The sequence below is a fragment of the Nicotiana sylvestris genome, chromosome 6 (assembly GCF_000393655.2).
Source record: "Nicotiana sylvestris chromosome 6, ASM39365v2, whole genome shotgun sequence".
NCBI lineage: Eukaryota > Viridiplantae > Streptophyta > Magnoliopsida > Solanales > Solanaceae > Nicotiana > Nicotiana sylvestris.
In genome coordinates this window covers 53353768-53377701 of record NC_091062.1, presented here as the reverse complement: position 1 = coordinate 53377701, position 23934 = coordinate 53353768, and the positions used below count along the sequence as shown (strand labels likewise).

General features: G+C 40.7%; 2 protein-coding genes across 2 annotated transcripts; both read right to left on the bottom strand.

Annotated features, from left to right (window-relative positions):
* Nucleotides 1–2768: 2768 nt before the first annotated feature.
* On the bottom strand, nt 2769–3182 carry LOC138870614 (uncharacterized). Its single transcript, XM_070148437.1, has one exon. The coding sequence runs from the start codon at nt 3180–3182 to the stop codon at nt 2769–2771; it is 414 nt and encodes a 137-aa protein (XP_070004538.1).
* Nucleotides 3183–3750: 568 nt separating this feature from the next.
* Nucleotides 3751–5196, bottom strand: LOC138870613 (uncharacterized). Its single transcript, XM_070148436.1, has 2 exons — nt 4524–5196; nt 3751–3962 (listed from the first exon to the last, which is right to left on the bottom strand). Exons 1-2 carry the CDS (start codon nt 5194–5196, stop codon nt 3751–3753), a joined length of 885 nt encoding a protein of 294 aa, XP_070004537.1.
* Between the last annotated feature and the right edge of the window lie 18738 nt (nt 5197–23934).

Sequence of the window (23934 nt, the reverse complement as noted above, 5' to 3'; positions counted from 1 at the left end):
CTCATTCTAGATTCTGGGAACATGTTGGAATTCTGTCTTTGTGAACCTCTTTCTTAATTCCTGTACATGATGCAGATACGGGAGTATCTTGGAGTTTTTATTGCCCATTCTTCTCAGAACTGATGTATAAGTAGGTCTGAATCTCCGATCACTAGCAACTCTTGAATGTTCATGTCAATGGCCATCTCGATCCCTAAGATGCAGGCTTCATACTCGGCCATGTTGTTGGTACACGGGAACCTAAGTTTGGTAGACACCGGATAATGCTGACCAGTTTCTAACACTAGGACTGCTCCTATGCCAACTCCTTTGAAAATTGCTGCTCCATTGAAAAACATTCTCCAACCATCATAGGATTCTGCAATGTCCTCTCCTATGAACGATACCTCTTCATCAGGAAAATATGTTATCAGGGGCTCATATTCTCTATCTACGGGATTTTCAGCAAGGTGATCTGCCAATGCCTGACCCTTGATTGCTTTCTGAGTCACGTAGACAATGTTGAACTCACTTAGCAAGATTTGCCACTTGGCTTGCTTGCCAGTGGGCATGGTCTTCTAAAAGATGTACTTCAAAGGATCCATCCTCGATATGAGGTATGTAGTATAGGCATAGAAGTAGTGACTTAGCTTCTGAGCTACCCAAGTCAAAGTACAGTAGGTGCGCTCTAACAGAGAATACTGGCCCTCGTACAGGGTGAACATATTACTGAGGTAATAAATGGCATGCTCATTTCTTCCCGTTTCATCATGTTGCCCCAAAACACAACCGAATGCTCCTTCCAATACTGCAAGGTAGAGTAATAAGGGCCTACCTGGCTCAGGTGGAACTAAGACTAGTGGTGTTGACAGGTATTCCTTGATTCTGTCGAAAGCTCTTTGGCAATCATCAGCCCATTTGGTAGCGGCATCCTTCTTCAGCATCTTAAAGATCGGCTCACAGATAACTGTAGATTGTGCTATGAACCGAATGATGTAGTTAACTCTCCCCAAGAAACTCATCACGTCCTTCTTGTTCTTTGGCGGTGGCAATTCTTGAATAGCTTTGACCTTTTATGGATCCAGTTCTATTCCTCGACGACTCACAATAAACCCAAGTAGTTATTGAAGAACTTCCTCAAATCTTCCATGTGGTCAGTGGCTTTCTTGGACTTGATAATAACATCATCTACGTACACCTCTATCTCCTTGTGTATCATATCGTAGAAGATGGTAGTCATGAACCTCATGTAGGTGGCCCCTGCATTCTTCAGGACGAACGACATCATCTTGTAACAGTACATTCTCCACGGTGTAATGAAAGTCGTTTTCTCAGCATCTTCTTCATCCATCCAGATCTGATGATACCTAGCAAAACAATCTACAAATGACTGCAGCTCATGTTTGGCGCAATTGTCGATTAGGATGTGTATATTCAGCTAAGGGGAGTTATCTTTCGAACTGGCCCAGTTAAGATCCTGGTAGTCGACACAGACTCTGACCTTCCTGTCCTTCTTTGGTATTGGCACGATATTGGTTAACCATATTGGATATTCTACTACCCTGAGAACTTTAGCTTTGACCTGCTTAGTGACTTCTTCCTTGATTTTTAGACTCATATCACGCTTGAAATTTCTGAGCTTTCGCTTTACTGGTGGACATGTTGGATCGGTCGGCAGTTTGTGAGCCACAATAGATGTACTCAGACCATTCATGTCGTCTTATGACCAGGCGAATATGTCCTCATATTCCCTTAGAAATTCTGTGTATTCCTTCTTTTCTGATGGCGATAAGTGGACATTGATTCTCATTTCTTTGATGTTCTCTGCATCTCCTAGGTTAACAATCTCGGTCTCGTCTAGGTTGGACTTAGGTCTATTCTCCAAATTCTCAACTTTCTTAACAACCTCTTCTAGTATTTCATCTTCCTCTGAATCTGTATCCGTTTGTTGCGTTATCTCATTGCATGTCACAGTTATCGGTTCATCAAGATCAGCAATAGTAATGTTGTATAATCAAATTAATGAGAGAAATTAATAGTAATAAGTGTTGATTCATAAGGAAAGTCAAAAATGCTTCGATAAATTGCATAATCATTTTGAACATTGGAGATTTTATTGCGGGAATTAAAATGCTAAAGGGAAATCATTTAGTAAATAAAAATACTGCATGATGCTTTGTATTAGCCTTGCTACCTCGAGGCTCGTCGGGCTCTGGTTGTCTTGATGGTCCAGTTATTGAGGCGTGCCCCTCTACTTACGGCTTGTATGGAAGGGCCTTCCTCCCCCTCCTCCTCGAGAACAACACAACAATCTATGTCATTGTCCTCTAAGAACAAGTTCCTTACAGCTGCCAGTTCTTCATCTTCTTCTGATCTATAGATAACATCGGCCGGTTGGAAAGTCTGCTCCAAATGCGGTATCGGCTGCTCCACCAGATAATAAGGACCGCGCCATGGTGGCGACCAGCTGTTGAATTCCTCCCAGGTACACTCATATCCCAGACCGAAGGTGGTGCCATGTTTTTTGAGTTTTATGGGCTTAGCGATTCCTTGGAGGTTTTTACCGAGCCCTTTGCCAGGTTCGTACCCACACCAATTCAGTATAGTCTCGATCTTGTTATCCCACCATTTGTCTTTGTCAACAGCATTCACCCTTTCGATGTGATGGTAAGTTTCTCCTCCTAGCTTCCTTCTTCCTTCATTGATGGAATGGTCTGGCGACTGTATATAGGATTGCTTCTGTCGCCGTGAATAATTACCTCTTGAAGGTTCCATTCGAATTTCACCGCCTAATGTAGTGTCGATGCCACAACCCCAGCAGCATGAATCCATGGTTGTCCCAGCAGCAGATTGTAAGATGCTGGTATGTCTATCACTTGGAAGTCAACACCGAACCATGTTGGCCCCATTTGCAAACACAGAATAATTTCCCCAATGGTGGATCTTTGGGAGCCGTTGAAGGTTTTCACGTTGATAGATCCGTCCTTTATCTCATGCAATCCTTTGCCCAATTTCTTGAGTGTTACCAGTGGACAAATGTTGAGGCTGGAACCCTCATCAATCAGGATCCTGGTGATAAAGTAGTCTTCACATTGCACAGTGATGTGTAGTGCTTTGTTGTGACCTAACCTTTCCAGCAGTAGCTCATCCTCATGAAAAGTAATTTTGTGACTTTCCAATACCTGTCCGACCATGTTGGCCATTTTCCTACCAGTAATGTTGTTTGGCACGTATGCTTCGCTTAACCCCTTCAATAGAGCATTCTTGTGTGCCCCAAATTTTGTAGCAAAGCAAGTATGGATATCCGCGCTGGTGTTTTGTTCAACTGGTCAATGACCGAGTATTCCTTGGCCTGTATCTTTCTCCAAAGATCATCTGGACACGTTTCAATGATGGGCGGCCGATTGGAAGCCTGCTTGCTTGACTCGGCTAGATGTTCAGGGGTATAAACTCTACCAGTTCTTGTCATACCCTGTGCGGAAACAGTTTCCTCGGTCCTACCTTGCCTTTTCTTCTTGCCTCGGCTGTATAGTCCCATGGTATAGCCTTGGTATAGAATGGCGTCATGGTGGACATCGCCACTGGGATCGGTGTGGACATCTTCACTTCGAACGGAACATGTGCTTTGGGAGGTAAAATTGCAACTTCAAATGGTGGAGGTGCATTTGCTGGAGTCATGAATTCGACCTCAATTGGTGTTGGTGTCTTTGCAGTTGCTTCGAACTCAAGTGGCACAGACATGTTTACCTCAGCATCCCTAGATGGCTGAATCTATACTATGATTGGATTAAAAGTAACTATTGGTTTCTTTGGGTCATCACCTTCTGTGATCAACCCAATCGACCCCTCGGGATCCCAATCATCATCTATTTCGATCATGTCAACGCCTCCACCCTTATGTTCTGGTAGAGGATTATGACGGACATTTGGAGCAGGTTCCTTTGTCACAATAATTTTGTTGTCAATCAGAGCCTGGATCTTGTCTTTCAGAGAACGACATTCGTCGATGGTGTGTCCCTTCATGCTGGAATGGTATGCATAGGATTTGTTTGGATTGACCCATTGAGAAGGGTTCTCAGGGGTTATGGCAGGCATAGGGGTGACATAACCAGCGACTTTGAGTCTCACGTATAACTGGTCAATGGGTTCGGCAATGGTTGTATACTGTTTAGGAGGTCTGCGGTCAAAATTTGGTCGAGGTCTAGGGAAGTTTTGGCGTATAGGGGGTGATTGATAGTGGGATGTTTGAGCATTGTAGTCTTGGTAAACAGGTGCGAGTTGGGAATATCTGGGTGAAGTAGGTTGATATGTGGGAGGCGGAGGTGATTGATAAATGGGTGATGGAGTTTGGTAAGAGGGTGAGGGTGCTTGGTAATTTGGTGTAGGCTGATATGTGAGTGGAGGCATCGGATAGGTTTGGTATTTGATGGGAGATTTCGTTCTCTGTGCAACCATTACAGCCCCTACGTCCCTTTTCTTGGACGCACCACCAGACTGTAAGGCCTTGATTGTAGCTTGCAAGGCCTCAAAGTTCGTAACCATACCGCTTTTGATGCCCTCTTCAATCCTTTCACCCAGCTTGATAATGTCGAAAAATTTGTGGCTCTCGATCAACATTAGCTGCTCGTAATACTGCGGGTCCTGAGCCCAGACGAAGAATTTATTCATCTGTTCTTCCTCTAAGGTAGGTCTGACCTTAGCAGCTTCGGACCTCCAGCGAGTAGCATACTCGGGAAATGTTTCTGTGGGTTTCTTCTTTAGATTCTTAATGTAGAACACATCCAGCACATTCTCTGTATTGAACCTGAACCTGTCCATAAAGTCGGATGCCATACCTATCCAATTTGACCATTTCTTCGGATCTTGGCTAATGTACCAAGATAGATCATCTCCTTTCAGACTCCTCATGAACAGCTTCATGCGGATTCTCTCGTCTTTCCCTACTCCAATCAGCTTGTCACAGTACGCTCTCAAATGGACTCTCAGATCCCCTATACCATCAAACATTTCGAACTTCGGAGATTTGTACCCCTCGGGCAGTTCGACATCGGGTTGTATGCAAAGATCTTCGTAATTCAGCCCTTTAATTCCCTTACTTCCTTTAACGGCTTGAATCCGGCTAGTCAATTTCTTAAGTTCTTCAGCCAGATTCCTGATGAGCGAGTCTTTATCATCAGACTCAGGTGTACTTGAAATGGGTTGGGTGGAGTGTGGCATAGTCTCTACGTAGATGAAAGTGTTATAATGGGTATGGAAGTGGTCATTTGTGGAGTTTTGGGGTTCTAGGATGAGCAGCGGAGTATTGTTTGAAGTATGGCAGGTGTTGTAGTGGTGGTGAGGAGCAGGATGGTTCTATGGCTTTGGGATATTTTGTGGAGGTGTGGGGTTCTGAGCATTTGGGAAATTGACATTGATAGTGGTGAGGGAAAATGATAGGTTTGCCAGGTTCCGAACCTGATCAAGTTCTTCTTGGAATTTTAGCAGTTTTTGTTTGAGCTGTGATGCATTTTCTTTAGGAACCAAAGTACCATGACCATGAGTGACCTCTACCTGTTCAGTTGAGTTCTCCTTTTTGGCGTTGTTCAAATCTTCCATCTTCCCTTTGTTCTTGTTTTTGACAGGACTAAAAGGAGGAGTGGGTGGAGGGCCCCTGGATCTCGTGGAATAAGATAATGTTGCCAGAGTGCACGAAGTAACCTTTGGAGAGGGGAATAATAAAACAAAAACAAAAATAAAAACAAAAAGGTGATCAAGTCAGTAAGGATTATAAAAAGTATTACAATATTTAAACACATAGTGCGGGAATGTAAAGCGTGTCCTAATTTGGGAACCTCTTTGTGCCCGAGGTAGACCTAGCGACAAATTGATTTGGAGAACTTAGAATGCTAAATGCCACATTTTATTGATAAAAATAGACGAATCCCAAAATGACACTAAATAAACAAGAAATAAAAGTCACTAATGGCCATTGGCCTTATTACATCCATAAAGCGAAAAGGGCAAACTCCTATCTACTTGGTCCCAGAAGGACCTTCCTCAGGTTGAATGTTCTCGTTGATCAAATCCTCCAGTTCGCGTAGGTTCACCAGTAGAAATGCCTTTGCCATGTGTTCGCCTTCATTTCCTTCAGCGTTCTGGCAGTCAGTGACTCTCTTCCTCACTTTTCCTTCCAATTCCAGCAGACTGTATTCCAGATATTCAAACTTTTCGCTAGCTTTGGCGGCCCTCTCTTTCCACTCATTGATTTGGTCATTTGATGGAAGACTCCTCCACCAGTTTAATCAAGAGTGAGGGTATGCTAACCATACCGAAGTTGGGGACCTCGTTCTTCATTTTCTGCAAAATAAAAGGGTTAAGACCTTCCCCCTACCAGACTCGACTATTTAATATCACCAATTGGCATAAAAATATTTAGTTCTCCAAATTAATGCACAGAACGTGGTAGTGTCCGTTTGGGTTTTGGGGAAACCCAGTGGACTTTGGACAAGGCTATCTTAAAGAGTCATTATGCAGACAACATAATTGACTCGGCTAGGTTTGACCATGATGCATGCTCAGTTAAACAGAGTAAGGTTTCTATGGGGTTTTAGACTAGTACCCTTGAGCGGACAACTCAAGGGGGAAAGGCACGGAACCGTCGACTACACCATTGATCGACTGGTTTTACCGCAAATACGCCTTTTTTCGAATTTAGAGGGTGATAATATCGGAAGAGCGCAACCACTCATTATAAGCGTTGCTATGGTATTTTGTTTGCCACGTGTGGAATATGATGTTGAGCATGATTATGCAACAATTAAAGTAGGTTGTCACGTATTTGCACGTTAAGAAAGCAATAAATACAACAGTTCCATAATTTAAAACGGTAATTAAGGAAAGCAGTAAAGGAAAAGAAACAAAAAGACAAGTCAGTTTTGCAATCGAAAAAAATTGAATGCTTAAAAGAAATAAACAAATAATTGCGCATAAAGAAGCATAAATCATAATAATAGTCTGAAATGGTAAAAGCCTAAAAATCCCCAGCGGAGTCGCCATGCTGTCGCGCCCCCTTTTTCTAGAGCAAAATGGGGTTTATAACATTTGGAAGGATAACTCGTTCCTTTTGGAAACTGGGTTTGAATTTGAAGAGTCGCCACATAATGATTAGGGTGCATTAGGACACCAAAAAGAGTTTGATTTTGAACAGCCAGAGATAGGGTAAGGGCTTGAAATTATTCCAAGGGGAAGGTATTAGGCACCCCTCAGAATTCACTAGTGTGGTTCCTGGCCAGAAAATTATTGTGAATTTGGGGTGCAATTATCATGTAGACAAATAAGTCTTAAATAAGAGGGGGTTTCATACAATAGTTTGCAAACAAACAAAACTCGGAAGAGCCAAGGAAGCTGATTTTAAAGAAGGAGTTGAAATGATAAAAGAATAAAGAATAAAGGAAAGGGGGTCCTAGGTTTATAAAAAATATGGATCACCCCACACAATGTCCGGTAATCATTCCTCAATGAGGGGCTACACGTGACATTATCGTGTGGTCATCATATCCATATCTACCCTTCCCAACCCGTTAAGGTATTTAAAGCGCGGGTTGGTCTCGTTTACTTATTGCATGCTATTACCCATACCAATCCTATCAGTCACGGAGGTATTTAGGACTACTAATCCTAAAAGGGAGGGATATTGGGCTTATTTGTAGTTTCAAAGGTAAAAACTCTAAGGCGACATACAAAACACATATTGCAAGTTGAGGGGAAAGCACCTAACAAGTAGAGGCTCAGATATACCTCATTGAACAAAGAAGCACGTAATCAACATGACTTACATATACTGTTTAGGTCTGATTATTATAGATGAAGAAGGACGGTTACTGAGGCAGTTTTGGTTTATTACATAACTCAGATAAGAAGTCTGAGTCAGGCCTACCTGCTGGTTGTAATAATTAACAGAAACAGATTTAGCTTATAACTTTACTCTAAGTCTTGCCTATGCGTTGGACAAGGATCCTATAAGCATGATATCTACTGGTTTCAGAAAAGCAATGAAATAGTAGGGTCTGAAACATACTGATTATACTTGCTAAATAAGGGTAATCAGATTGTTAAAAGAGAGGCAAGTCTTAATGAATTGGTTACAAATTCTGCAACTGACAGTTCCCGTTATTACCAATTTTAGCTCTATATGTGAATGAAGCGTCTCAGATTCAATTAATAGTTCCTATAGGCATGCTTTCTATGTGTTATTGATTTTGAACCTTGTAGACATGGTGTAAAATGCAGAAAAACCTTATGGGCATAGTATCTAAATGCATAAGACTGGTTTTAATCCTTTAAACATGGTATCTAGTTTGCACAATTTTTCTTAAGGCCTATGCGCATGGTATCTAGGTGTAATTGAATACGCATAATTGAACAATCCTGTAGGCATGACTTCTATATGTATTTGAATATGCAGAATTCAAAATACCTATAGACACGATTTCTATATGAGAATTGGATATGCAGAATTCAGAATGACCTATAGGCATGATTTCTATATGCATTTGAATATGCAGAATTCAAAATACCTATAGACATGGTATCTACCCTTTGCATACATAGTCACCCACCCTTTTTCACTAACCATCCCCAAGAGTGTATTACAAATTATTACAGCCCGGAATAAAATAAGAATACATCAGAAAAATATAAATAAAAGTACAACTAGAGGAAGCCTGATTCTAACTTCCTCACTGAGTTATGAGGTAAACCAACTCCAAGAGATCATGATCCAAAGCCTTTCTCCCATTTGAGTGTGTCAAAGTTTCCTAAGAGCCTCAATGGGACTCCGGGCAATGCTCACACCCACATGTATTATTAGGGCAAGGATAAGTGTGGTGTGGAAGGGTCATCCCTCAAGTGTCCAAGTTTAGAGGGAGCTCAAAGGGTCCCAAGGCAAGGCTCACAAGAGGGGGGCAGAACTTAAAGATTAAGAAAGTGTGCAAGTGAAGAACAAAATGCTAAAAGGGGGAAAGGAGAGGGAAACAACTACAAATAAGTACCCCTAAGGGGTCCAGGGGAATAGGGAAATTGTGTAGAGCCTATTGCTTAGGCAGGGGCAAGCTTTAGGCATACCCAGTAATGGAGAATGCTAGCATACCTATAAGCCTGCTAGAACACACATTATTAAAGGCTAGGATCCCAGGGGATCAAGTTTGATTCATGGACAATAATTTGCAGTATTGTCGTGCCTCAAACCATTGCATGAACACATAGGGGTAAGGGTTTGGGATTCATTATAGAACAGGCAGAAAGAAATTTCAGCAATGCTAGAGTAAGGGTTGAACTATACAGAAGCAGTAGGCAGACATGCATACAAAGGTAGTAAATAAATACATTGTTGTGGTGCCGAAAACCTTAAATCAGGACATACCAGATTCAAAGAAGCGAATAGAGAAGAGCAGGAAGCAGGACTTGCAAACAAGCCACAGTACAAGTAACAAGAGAAAATACTTTTGAGTATGGGTATAAGTTCAGAAAGACTATGAGTGTTCGTCTCTTTTGTCAATGAAAGAGCATATATTTATAGTGTGAAAACGGGTAGAAAATAAGGTAAGAAAATAATCATGTACCAATTAAGATCAATCAGTAGAAGACTTCCTTTAATTAAACAGTTCAAACTTAAACGGTAATGAGCAAAAATTATTTAAGGAAAGAGATCAAGTAATCATCTTTGTGTAAAGTAGGCAATTAGGGGTAAATACATAGGAGTTTAATTAAGGAAAGAAATTTTGAAATACACGGTTACACAGATAAGTTAAGAATCAATCAGTAGAAGTAAATCAAGGAGTCAGAGATTTGAAATTACTGGTCCGTGAATAAACCAAGTCAGAAAGTCTAAGGAAAGTTTTCGGCTCAAACCAAGTATCTGGGAAATTAGCAAAATAAGGAAAGAAATCAATCAGACTTCCACAAAAAGAAGTCTGAAATCAATCAAAAATTGAAAGTCATTTTAAAGGGGAAGTTTATCACATATAAAGAGTACACAAGTATTAGGCATGCGAGGCTGAATTTAGGATAAAGAAAGGTGTCATGCAATTGCAAAATCAGTGAACTATAGGAGCATGGTAGTCACATAGTAACTCAGCAAGAGAGAGAGTATCAAATAACATGCAGATGGTCTAGTGGAAAGACCTTAGAAAAGTTTAGCAGGGAACCAGAATCATATAAAGAAACAAAGGTCGAAACAAAGAATTCGAAGCTCAAATGAGCAGTAGATGAAACAACTTCAGAAACTCAACTAGGTCCAAAGAAGTTTATGGTTTTGAAATCGAACAAGTTCAGAGATGAAGAACAAGCAAATCACACAGACAATGGTCTCAAAACTCGAATGAATCCCTAAATTTTAGGGTTTTACCATCAGTCGAGCGTAGAGATGAAAGGACGAGTAAATCAGGCAGCAATTCTAATGAAATAAGTTCAGAAATCCCAAAAGGGAACTAAGACTCTTAGTATGCGTATTCCAGTAGAAGAACATAAGAAACACAGTAGAGAAGCAATATAAGAAGCATGGTAGAAGAATCAACATAAGAAACACAGTATAAGAAACATAGAATAACATAAGAAACATGGTAGAAAAACCAACATAAGAAACACAGTAGAACATGCTAAAGATCATAGAAACTTCTAACTAACTCAACAAAACCCTAGATCGGAAAAGATAAAAGTTTTGAAAGCAGAGTTTTGAAAGAATCTTTGAGAAAACATTTGAAAGCTTAGGGTAAGCACAGATCTACAACGGATCTAGAAGAATCAGAAAAACCTCAAAGGTTAGGGTTTCAGAGAAACCCAGAGGGTGAGAAAGGCTTGGAAATCATCGATCTAAGCAGAAGAGGCTGAGATCAAGCTCGAATAACCATAGCTGGCCGGAACAAAGCCGAAAATGGCCGAAGATAGCCATAGCGCAGAAAACATCCGAGGTCTGGACCAATGGCCTTGGAAGCCATGGATTCCGGTGGTTTTAGGGTGGAAGTGGAGGGAGGTGGCTAGGTTTTGAGAGGGGAGTTGAGAGAGAACTGAGAGAGGAGGGAGTTTGAAGGCGGCTATAGGTGCAAATGACTAGGGTTTGGGGGGTAGGTCGGGATTAATTTAGGAAAGGTTAAATGGTGGCGGTTGATCATTTTGATCAACGGCCTGGATTAAATGGGGATTCGGGCGGGTTATTCAAACGGGTTGTGGGTCGGGTAGATTTAATTGGGTTTGAGATTGGGTTTAATTAGGGGTTCAAATCTAGCCAAAATTGAAATACAAATGGGCTATCATTTAAATAGTCATTTTTCCTTTATTTATTTTATAAAAAATAGTAAAATGATTTTCAGAAATAAATTAAAAGCACTAAAATGATTAATAATACATAATTATCAAATTAAAAATACTGAAATTAATTTCATAAATATAAATACAATTAAATTAAAAGAGGCCAATATTGCAATTATATGCAATTTAGCTTTAAAAATACCAAAATAAATTTGTGAAAATATGTAAAAATTATGTTAGCTATATTTTAATGTAAATATGAGAATCCAATAAATGAATCACCAAAATGATAATTTTGGGAATAATTATTGGTTTTTCTTGCTAAAGTAGGGTAATAAATTGATCTAACAATCCTTAAAGAATTAAGAAAAAAATATTAAAACCTTGGGACATACTTACATATGCATATACATGCTATTTTGAAAGTATTTTGCATATAAAAAATATACAGGGAAAAATTGGGTATCAACACCCCTAGAGGCTATAGAGTTTGGAAAAAACCTCACATCTATTCTTTCCTTTCGTACGACTTGATTTCTCAATTCTAATTGAACTTCCACTCTGTTCTTTCGCAGATGGTGAAAACACGTACCGCTTCATCAGTTGACTAGCATCTCGAGCCCCCAGTAGCAGCTCCTGCGAGGGGTAGAGGTCGGGTCGTGCTAGGGCCCGAGGCAGAGGCAGGGCTCAGCCCAGAGCTCGAGCAGCAGCACCAGCGGTGGAGCCTCAGGTTGAGTTTGACGATGAGGTTCCAGCCTAGACAGTTCCAGCAGAACCAGCTCAGATCCCAGAGGGGTTCATCGCTACTGCGGTACTTCAGGATGCTTTAGTTCGCCTAGTGGGCCTTATGGAGAGTGTCGCCCAGGCAGGCTTGCTTCCTGTAGCACCAGCCACCTCTCAGGCTGGAGGAGGAGCCCAGATTCCTACTACTCACACTCTGGAGCAGATGAATCCCCAATTTTAGACTCCAGTAGCTCAGCCAGTTGGAGCAGTTTAGCCTGGTGTTGTGGCACAAATCGGAGAGGGGCCAGCTATGTTTGCTGATGCCTTGTGGAGATTAGACAGGTTCACCAAGCTCTTCACTACTACTTTTGGTGGTACATCTTCTGAGGATCCCCAGGATTATTTGGACAACTATCATGAGGTTTTTCAGAACATGGGGATAGTGGAGACCAATGGGGTCGACTTTGCTGCTTTTTGTTTGTCTGGATCCGCCAAGACTTGGTGGAGAGATTATTGTTTGGCTAGACCAGCTGGGTCACCAGCTTTGACTTGGGATAAGTTTTTAAGCTATTTCTGGAGAAGTTTTTTCCGATCACTCAGAGGGAGAACTATCAGAGGCAGTTTGAGCGTCTCCAGCAGGGTTCTATGACCGTTACTTAGTACGAGACCAAATTTATTGACTTGGCCTGTCATGCTCTTCTTATACTTCCCACTGAGAGATAGACGGTGAGGAGGTTCATTGAGGGACACGTTCAGCCTATTCGATTACATATGGCTAAGGAGACGGGGAGTGAGATTTCTTTTCAGGATGCGGCCAGTGTGTCCAGGAGAGTTGAGATGGTTCTATCACAAAGGAGTGGTCAGGAGTCTGACAAGAGACCTCGTCATTCGGGCAGGTTCAGTGATGCCTCATCTAGAGGCAGAGATTCTTTCGGTAGGGCCCATCCTCTTAGGCCGTTTCATTCAGTACTTCAGACTTCTCACGGTGCTCCAAGTGGTCGTGGTTCTCATATGCAGTATTCTGATCAGCCGCCCTACAATGCACCACCAACTCCAATCAGTGTACCTCCGCTCCAAAGTTTTCAGAGTGGTTATTCAGGCCATCAGGGTCAGCAGTCTCAACAACCGAGGGCTTGTTATACTTGTGGTGATATGAGGCATATTGCTAAGTTTTGCCCTCGAGCAACGAATAGCTCTCAGCATCAGGGTTCCCGTGCCATGGTTCAGGCACCGAGTGTTTCATTGCCCGCTCAGCCAACTAGAGGTGGAAGTAGAGGTGCTAGAGGTGGAGGTAGAGGTATTATAGGTGGAGGCCAGGCCGCTAGAGGTGGAGGCCAGCCAGCAGGAGGTCGTCCTAGAGATGTAGTTCAGAGTGATGGGGCCCAACCCCAATGTTATGCTCTTCCAGCCAGGCCTGAGGCTTCCAATGTAGTTATCGCAGGTACTGTTCTAGTTTGTAGTAGAGATTCTTCAATTCTATTTGATCCAGGATCTACATACTCCTATGTGTCATCTTATTTTACACCGTATCTGGTCATGCCTGGTGATTCTTTGAGTGCTTCTATATATGTGTCTACACCGGTGGGTGATTCTATTGTGGTAGATCGTGTCCATCATTCATGTATAGTTGTAATTGGGGGTCTTGAGACTCGAGTAAATTTGTTACTTCTGGATATAGTTGATTTTTATGTCATATTGAGGATGGACTAGTTATTACCTTACCACGCTATCTTGGACTGTCATGCCAAGAATATGACCTTAGCCATGCCGGGTTTACCTCATTTAGAGTGGAGAGAGACTCTTGGTCACTATACTCATAGTGTTATCTCATATGTGAAGGCTCGGAGTATGGTCGAGAAGGGGTATTTGACCTATTTGGCATATGTTCGTGATTCTAGTGTTGCGGTTCCTTCTATGGATTTTGTGCCTATTGTTCGTGAGTTTCCTGAGATATTTCCTTCAGACCTGTCGGGTATGCCACCTGACAGGGATATTGACTTCTGCATTGATTTGGCTCCGGGCACTCAGCCCATTTCTATTCTGTCGTATCGTATGGCCCCGCCCGAGTTGAAAGAATTGAAGGAGCAGTTGCAAGACTTGATTGATAAGGGCTTTATTAGACCTAGTGTCTCGCCTTGGGGTGCGCCAGTGTTGTTTGTTAAGAATAAAGACGGATCGATGAGGATGTGTATGGATTACCGGCAGTTGAACAAGGTTACAATCAAGAATAAGTATCAATTGTCGAGGATTGATGATTTGTTTGATCAGCTTCAGGGTGCCAAGGTATTTACGAAGATTGACTTGAGATCTGGCTACCATCAGTTGAGGATTAGGGCATCTAATGTCCCTAAGATAGCTTTCCGCACTCGGTACGAGCATTATGAGTTCTTGGTGATGTCATTTGGGTTGACAAATCCCCCAGCAGCTTTTATGGATTTGATGAACCGAGTGTTCAAGACTTATTTGTATTCATTTGTGATAGTCTTCATTGATGATATTTTGATCTATTCCCGCAGCCGGGAGGAGCACGAGCAGCATCTGAGAGTGGTTATTCAGACTTTGAGAGATACTCAGTTATATGCTAAATTTTCGAAATATGAGTTCTGGTTGAGTTCAGTTGCATTCTTGGGTCACGTTGTATCAACAGAGGGTATTCAGGTGGATCCGAAAAAAGATAGAGGTAGTCAAGAACTAACCTAGACCCGCATCAGCTACAGAAATACGGTGTTTCTTGGGTTTGGCATTATTACCATCGATTTGTGGAGAGGTTTTCATCTATTGCAGCCCTGATGACTAGGTTGACCGAGAAGGGTGCTCAGTTCAGGTGGTCGGACGAGTGTGAGACGAGCTTTCATAAGCTCAAGACAGCTTTGACTATGGCACCGATATTGGTTTTGCCTACAGGTTCAGGGCCATATACAGTTTATTGTGACGCATCTCATATTGGACTTGGTGCAGTATTGATGTAGGATGACAAGGTCATTGCTTATGCTTTGTGACAGTTGAAGATTCATGAGAAGAATTATCCAGTTCATGATTTGGAGTTAGCATCCATTGTTCACCCGTTGAAGATTTGTAGGCATTATCTGTATGGCGTGTCATGTGAGGTGTTCACGGATCACAAGAGTCTTCAGTATTTGTTCAAGCAAAAGGAGCTAAATTTGAGGCAGAGAAGGTGGTTGGAGCTATTGAAAGACTATGTTATCATCATCTTATATCATCCGGGAAAGGCCAATATGGTGGCCGATGCCTTGACTAGAAAGTCAGCCAGTATGGGCAGTCTTACGTATATTCCAGTCGGTGAGAGACCGCTTGCTTTGGATGTTCAGGCTTTGGCCAATCAATTCGTGAGGTTGGATGTTTCTGAGCCCAGCTATGTGTTAGCTTTCACAGTCGCCCATTCTTAATTATTTGAGCGTATCAGAGATCGGCAGTATGATGATCCTCATTTGTGTGTCCTTAGGGACACAGTGTGGCACGGTGGTGCCAAGCAGGTTACATTGGGAGATGATGGAGTTTTGAGGATGCAGGGTCGTGTTTGTGTGGCTAGTGTGGATGGACTTCGAGAGTTACTTTTAGAGGAGGCCCATAGTTCCCGGTACTCTATTCATCCGGACGCTGCTAAGATGTATCAGGATTTGCGGCAACATTATTGGTGGAGGAGGATGAAAAAGGATATTGTTGCATATGTTTTTTGATGTTTGAATTGTCAGCAGGTAAAGTACGAGCATCAGAGACTTGGTGGTTTGTTTCAGGAGATTGAGATTCCTAAGTGGAAGTGGGAGCGGATCATTATGGATTTCGTTGTTGGACTCCCACAGACTCGGAGAAAGTTCGATGCAGTGTGGGTTATTGTTGATAGGCTGACCAAGTCAGCGCATTTCATTCTAGTGGCAGTCTCATATTCATCTGAGCGGTTGGCAGAGATCTATATCCGGGAGATTGCTCGTCTTCATGGTGTGCCCGTGCCTATCATTTCGGACTAAGGCACGTAGTTTACCTCATATTTCTGGAGGGCAGTTCAGCGTGAGTTAGGCACAGGGGTCAAGTTGAGCACAACATTTCATCCTCAGACGGACGAGCAGTCCGAGCGTACTATTCAGATCTTGGAGGATATGCTCTGAGCTTGTGTCATTGACTTTGGAGGCTCGTGGGATCAGTTCTTGCCTTTAGCGGAGTTTGCCTATAACAATAGCTACTAGTTGAGCATCTAGATGGCTCCTTATGAGGCTTTATATGGTAGGCAGTGTCGGTCGCCGGTTGGATGACTTGACCGGGGGGGAGGCTCGGTTGTTGGGTACAGATCTAGTATAGGATGCCTTGGACAAGGTCAGGATCATTCAGGATAGGCTTCGTACAGCTCAGTCAAGGCAAAAGAGTTATGCCGACCGTCAGGTTCGTGATGTGGCATTCATGGTTGGCGAGCGGGGGTTGCTTTGGGTATCGCCTATGAAAGGCGTGATGAGATTTGGAAAGAAGGGCAAGCTAAGCCCCAGATTCATTGGTCCTTTTGAGATTCATGATCGAGTGGGAGAGGTGGCTTACAAACTTGCATTGCCGCAGAGTTTATCAGTTGTGCATCTAGTGTTACATGTCTCCATGCTTCGGAAGTATCACGGTGATCCATCCCCGTGTTAGATTTCAGCACTGTCCGGTTGGACAAGGACTTGTCCTATGAGGAGGAGCCAGTAGCTATCCTAGACCGGCAGGTTCGTCAGTTGAGATTGAAGAGATTTCCTTCTGTTCGTGTTTAGTGGAGAGGTCAGCCTGTTGAGGCAGCGACCTGGGAGTCCGAGTCCAATATACAGAGCCGATATCCCCATCTTTTCTCTGACTCAGGTACTTTTCTTATATCCGTTCGAGGACGAACGATTGTTTTAGAGGTGGAGAATGTGATGACCTTGGTCATCACTCGTTTTAAAAGTAAATTCTGTGTTTCGAGGCCTTAAAACTCTCTTTTTGTCTCACCTCGATTTGCGTGCACAGTCCGAACGCGTTTCCGGAAAGCTTTTATGTGAAAACTAAGTGAACTAAGGAAATTAACTTTTACAATTGAATAAAGTTGACTTTGGCCAACATTCTCGGTAAACGGACCCGGACCCATGATCCGACGGTCTCGTAGGGTCCGTATTAAAATTTGGTACTTGGGCATATGCCCGGAATCGAATTCCTAGGTCCCAAGCCCGAGAAATGAATTTTTAAAGAAAATTATTTTCTGGAAAATATAAGAGTTTTTGGAAGTGAAAAGATGTTTGAAATTGATGGTATCAGGCCCGTATTTTGGTTCCGGTGCCCGGTATAAGTTTGAATAATTATTAAGATGAATTTGTGAAGTTTGGTAAGAATCGGAGTCTGTTTAGTATAAATCGGACCTTTATTTGAGAAAATTGGAAATTTTGATGTTCTTGAGTGATTTCATGAATTTGAGGCTTAATTCATAGTTGTTGATGTTATTGTGATGATTTGATCGTATGAGCAAGTCCGTATAATGTTTTTAGGTTAGGGTGCATATTTAGTTTGGAGCCCCGAGGGCTCGGGTGAGTTTTGGATAGGCCGCAAAGTGAATTTGGACATAGGAAAAAGTTGTTGGTATCTGATATTTTGCCCAGGCCTCTGATCTCGCAATTGCGAGATCAAGCTTCGCAATTGCGAAATTCTCAGGCTTGGTAAATGAGACACCAGGGTCACAAATGTGAACCAAGCCTGGGCAGACCCTTTTCGCAAATGTGAACTCAGGGTGGGAATTGTGAAGCGCTCCTTTTCGCAAATGCGATGTTACTTTCGCAAATGCGAAGGTGACCGGATTTTTCCTTGGCCGCAAATGCGATAGATTCTTCGCAACTGCAAAGATAGCAGGTTCCAAAGGGGTTCGCAATTGCGACATCTGCGACCTGCTAAATCATAACTTAGCCGAAAATTCTTCATTTTTTCAAACTTTCTCAAAACCTAAACTCTCTTGGGTGATTTTCTAAAGAAACGTTCTTCTCCAAATCAACTTTAAGTCATTTGTAACTCATTTTCTTTAATCTATAACATCTTTTCACATGATTTCAATCCAAAATCAAGGGTTTTCATGGGGGAAATTGGGTGTTTTGGGTAGAAGTTAAAATTTTTAATTTTTGGGGATTTGGACCTCGATTTGAGGTCCGATTTCAAAACAAATTATATATTTGAGTTCTTGGATGAATGGGTAATCGGGTTTTGGTTTGAACCTCGGGTTTTGACCTGTGGGCCTGGGGTCGATTTTTTACTTTTTGGAGAAATCTTTAGAAAACCTATTTTCATGCATTAGAATTGATTCATTTAGCATTTATTGATATCGTTAGGTAAATTGCGTCTAGATACAAGCGAATTGGTGGTGAAAATAAGAGGTAAGGCGGTAGTTGAGGCTTGAGTTGTGTTTGTGGCATCGAGGTAAGCGTTTGGTCTAACCATAACTTGAGGGATTAGGAGTTGTATCTTATTTTCTATGTGTTAATGGTTGAGTACGACGTATAGGCATGGTGTCGAGTATCTATACGTTGGTGTCAAGCATGCCCGTGAGTCTTATACTATGATTAATGTGACTCCGTTTTGGGTTGTTCATGCTTTATATGATGATTTCTATTGTTGAACAAGGCTTGTGGAAGTATTATCGGTAATTGAACAATGTAGAGCGTTGGCTCAAGTTGAGAATTAAGTTGTGAAGTAAAGGTGGAAAAGAGAAGAGGTTTATGATATTGTCTCCCTTGCCAAGATGTTATTGCTTTTGATATTATCTCCCTTGCTGGGATGTTATTACTCATGATATAATTTTCCTTGCCGGGATTTTATTGTGATATTATTGATTCCCTTGCCTAAATTGCCTTGTGATTGTTGCTTGGGGTAGGAAGAGTGTAAAGCACGAAAAGTGATGCCGTGTATGATTTTGAGAGTGTTAATGCACGAAGGGTGATGATGTGCCAACATTGTGAGGTAAAAGCACGAAAGGTGATGTCGTGCCGCACGATGTACTATGTCGTGCCATGATATGAGTGATAATGCACGAAGGAAAATTCCGTGCCATGATTATGTGAGGTAAAAGCACGAAGGGTGATGTCGTGCCGATTATATTGATTCTTATGGTGCGGACGAGAGTAAAAGCACGAAAGGTGATGTCGTGCACTTGTCTTTAATTTTTCTGATTATTGTTGATAATTAGGTTATGGTATTCTTTACATTTATCTATTGGTTTTCTGTTGTTACTTGATATTTCCCCGCAGCATGTTTCCCCCCTCCTATCCTTAACTGTAAATTTCTGCCTTTATTTTTTTTGCTGTATATGATTTAACTGCACAGGATTATTTGGTAGTCTTGTCATAGCCTCGTCACTACTTCGCCAAGGTTAGGCTAGGCACTTACCATCACATGGGGTCGGTTGTGCTGATACTACACTATGCACTGTGTGCAGATCCCGGTGCTGCAGCTTTTGGACCTCAGTGAGATTGTTGCTTCAGTCCATCAGGCGACCCGAGGTAGTCCTGCAGGCGTCCGCAGGCCTTGGCGTCTCCTTCTATCTTCCCATTTTGTTTCTTTTATGTATTTCAGAAACAACTTGCATTTTTCTTTTAGACCCTTATTTGTAGTACTCTTAGATAGTTTGTGAAATTATGACACCAGTTCTGGGTAGCGTATGTTTAAGAAATTGTATCCGTAATATTAAGTGTTACATTTCGTTCTTCCGCTTATTTAATTCCGCTGTTTATATAATGTTAAATCGCAATTGTTAAGGGATTAAAAATTAAAAAGGTTAAATGATTGGAATAATCGGCTTGACTAGCTTTTACTAGTAGGCGCCATCACGACTCTCGAGGGTGGAGAATCCGGGTCGTGACACTTAACTCATTACTCAACAACATCAGTGAGCAGTTCGCCTATCGCAATCCGATAATTCTTGTCGAAGGTTTTGCCAACGAGGCTTTTTGTGTCCCCGCCACCTTTAAATCTTGGGTCTACTTCTTTGTATGCATATACGTCTAACCAAATATTTTATCTCTTGGAGGTGAGGTGTTGCTTTCTTGACTAATATACTAAAGTACATCATCTTATTTTCGCTTGTTCCGTGGAAATAGATATTGTAATATGTTTGTTTGCCTCTCATATTCACTTACATTTATTTAGCAAAACCCTCACCCAAAAAGAATGAAAAGAAACAATCAAAAAACATGTCTCCCTTCCCAACCACCATATGTTATATCATTATTTTTTCTATACAACTTTCACTTACATCTGAATTTGAGAAGGGATCCATCTTAGAAATTAATAGTATAGTTTTGAAGGCCCTAAATAAATATGGGTATTCCTGATAAATCAATAACCAATGCTAAGAATGAAACCATTATTATAATTATATATATGTTAAATTTGTTGACATTTCATTTTTCACACTCCCTTTGTCATTAACTACTGAAAAGAAAAACTCCTAATCATAGATTTGCAGTTCCAAAACCTCATATACAAATTTTGAATAAATCAGCATCCAAATTGTACTCTTGTTTCTTTTGTTTGATGCATAGAACGCAATCTTTAAACTTCCGTCTTTCAAACTTATAAAGTTCTCTTTTGGGTTCATGAGTTAATAGTATATACACATTACTTGCCACCAAAGATATTATAGGATTATTTGCATCTATCACATTTTTTGACGTCCCCTTTTAAATTATGTCCTGGTTAGCTTATTGTGCTAAAGTTCGCTTTAATAGTAGATGACTTCTTATGGAGACAAATTAAATCACTAGGGTAGCCGAAGATAAAATTTAAACAGTGACCTCAATTTCGGGGTGAAGTACACAAATAGTCCTCAAAGTCGATGGTCTTGAATTTTTGTTCCCACTTGTCTCAAGAGAATAACTTCAAGTTTAACAAGTATTGATCCTTTCTTGCACCATGAGCAATATTTTTTAACTTTTAACCTTGAAGTAAAAAGTCATATTTCTATAATTTCTTTGTCAATTTAGAGCCAAACACAAAATTACATTTTGGGGCCATCCAGTTAAGCAAAAAATCCAGGGAAAATGCCTGCCCAGATGGTAGGCCTGTACAATTTTTTGATTATCTGGTGACGCCCATACCACTCAATTACCGTTTTCCCCTTTGTTTTATGTAATAAAACTTACAGTATTTTATAAAATAACAAATTGTTTACATTTAAACTAACGTGTCAAAATTAACAAAACTAAATTTGTCCTTCCAACAAGAACCAACAATCTCGCCCCTCACCAAAACGTTTCTTGCCAAATGAAAAAATAAAAAATGAATATTTTTTTTGAACAATATAACATTGATGGGTGTAGTACTTTTTATTGATCACAAATCGCTTATATTGTTAACAATGGAAGCAATCCTTAGCATAAATACTATGCTAAGAGGAACCCGAGTTATAGGACCAGAAAAAAGAACAAAAAGTTAGTCTTATGCTAGTTACAAAAACCCCAAGATGTCAACTACTGAATCTACATCTTCTACTAGTGCTTCTTTGTACCAAAAATAAAACAAAAATATGCAATTCATAATGATCTTCAGTTCAGAGTTGACTATCCCTTCAAAGCATCTTAAGTTCCTCTCATTCCAAATTATCGACAAAATGCATGCAGGATCATATTGTTCCACCAAGTGTTGTTCCTTGGTAAGTTGGCTGGATCATTCCAACATGTTAGCATATCTGCAGTTGTCCTGGCATTGTCCAGTTTAATCCTTTCAAACTCATAAATAGCTGCCACAACCAGTTGGTTACTCTGCAATGTAGAAACAAGTGATTGTTTGTTTCCATCTCTCTCCACACATAAAGCATCTAGAGCATAATTGTATTCCTCTTTTCACCAAACTATCATGTGTTAAGACAACTCCTTAACCACTAACCAGCAAAAATATGCCACTTTGAAAGTGAAGTTCACCTTCCAGATGTTCTTTCAATGTCAATGCCCAGTATGATATAATCCAGACCTGTTTTGCACCCATAAGCTGACTTCACCGAGAAAACTTTGTTGTTGTTTCTTTCCCACACTAGACTGTCCTCTTGTTCTGTAGTACCTTTGAAACTTTCCAAAAGATTTACAAGTTCAGTCACTCTAGTAACCTCCCAGTCATTTAGAAGTCTTTTAAAGGTAAATTCCACTCTTGTTGACTCCAGGTCTCTGCCACTGTTGCTTGAGGCTATTGCACTAAGTTGAATAAATATGAAAAATTGTCTTTTAGAGGAAATTTTCAATCCAGTCATCATTCCAAAAAATAGCCTTGACACCATTACCAATTTTTATGCTGACATTGCCTTTTAAAGCTGACATAAATATCTTATAGATTTCCAAACACTTATCCCATAACTGGTAGAAATTTCTCTTGTACGCCAGAGACCCTCTGCCCAAACTTCTCCTTAATTACATGTCTCCAAAGAACTTGTGCCTCCCAAGGGAATCTCTATAGCCATTTCATTAGCAAACTTCTGTTGTGATGTTTCAAATTTCTGATTCCTATGCTCCATCCTTCTTGTTGTTTGTCAAAGTCCTCCAGTTCACTAAATGAAAACCCCTCTTCCTCCGTATACCTTGCCAAATAAACTTTCTCCTCAACTTATCAAGTCTTTTTTCTATATTCACTGACAAAGGAAATAAAGACATCATATACGTAGGAAGAGAATCTAAAAAGTTATACACCAAGGTGAACCTTCCTCATAATGATAGATAGTTACTTTTCTACTTGGAAAGCTTCTTTTTACACCTCTCCAACACTCCACTTCAAATCTCCTGAGATTTATTTTTGCTCCTAAAGGTAAACCCAGGTAAGTGGTTGGTAACATTTCACCTCACAACCTAAAACTCCGGCTAGTATATGAAAGTTGCATCATTAATTGAGTATATCTATGACTTTCTCCGATTTAAATGCAAGGCTGAAATTGCTTCAAAGATAGAATCATCCTCAAGTGGCTGACTTGTTCCTCATCAGTATCACAAAAAACTAGAGAATCATCAACATATAACAAATGAGTGATTTCCAGATTGCTGCTAACGTTCTTTAAAACCCTTTAACCATCCCTCCTGGTTTGCCTTCTTGATCAAACTGTTCAAACCTTCCATTGTAATGATGAGCAGGAAAGGTGACAAAGGATCACCTTGCCTTAATCCTCTTTTTTATGCAAAAAATTCTCTGGAGATCCATTTATTAGAATAGAGAACCTAATTGTGCTGATACAAAACTTATCCACCTGATCTACTTGTTCCCAAATCTTATGTCTTTTAGATTTTTTTACAAGAATAGTAAAAAATGAACATTTTTTTGGTCAAAAATAAATTCAAACAACCTTGATATAGAGTAGGAGAAACTCCCTCAGCCAACTTTAAATTTAAATGTGTACTCACAAAATCTGAACATTTGATCAACCAACTGATATTCTCCTCATCAATTAGTTGAACAAAACTAGAATAAGAAAATGTACGTCATGGAAGTTGGCAACAACTTAAATTAAATGGAGGAAATGAAAGTTTCAAATTCTTCTTATATTATTTCTACCATAACGCGCAACAACTACAACAAAAATCAGTACACTCGAGCCCCATCGAAAACTATCTTTATCATTACTTTATGGACAAACCATAGAATGGCCTCACATTGCATCCAAGTTATTCAACCAATTCTCCTCAATTTTGCCGTTCACCCTTTGGGGTGAGATCCAAATAATGTTGCCTGAGATTTCCGAGGAAATGAAGATATTTAGTTGCTTGAGAATTAAGGCTTTAAATGAATCTCCATGCATGTAATGTGGCTGGGTACAAATAAAGTAAACGAAAGGGCAGAAAAGTACAGAATGTCATATTAAGTCCTGGATCCGACTCTGATACGAATTTCATGGGTTCCTTCTCTCTCTTTTGAGCTTCTTAGGAAAAAGTTTTTTATTCATGTGGATTATTCATATCTGCACTAGGCTCCATTGTCACGATC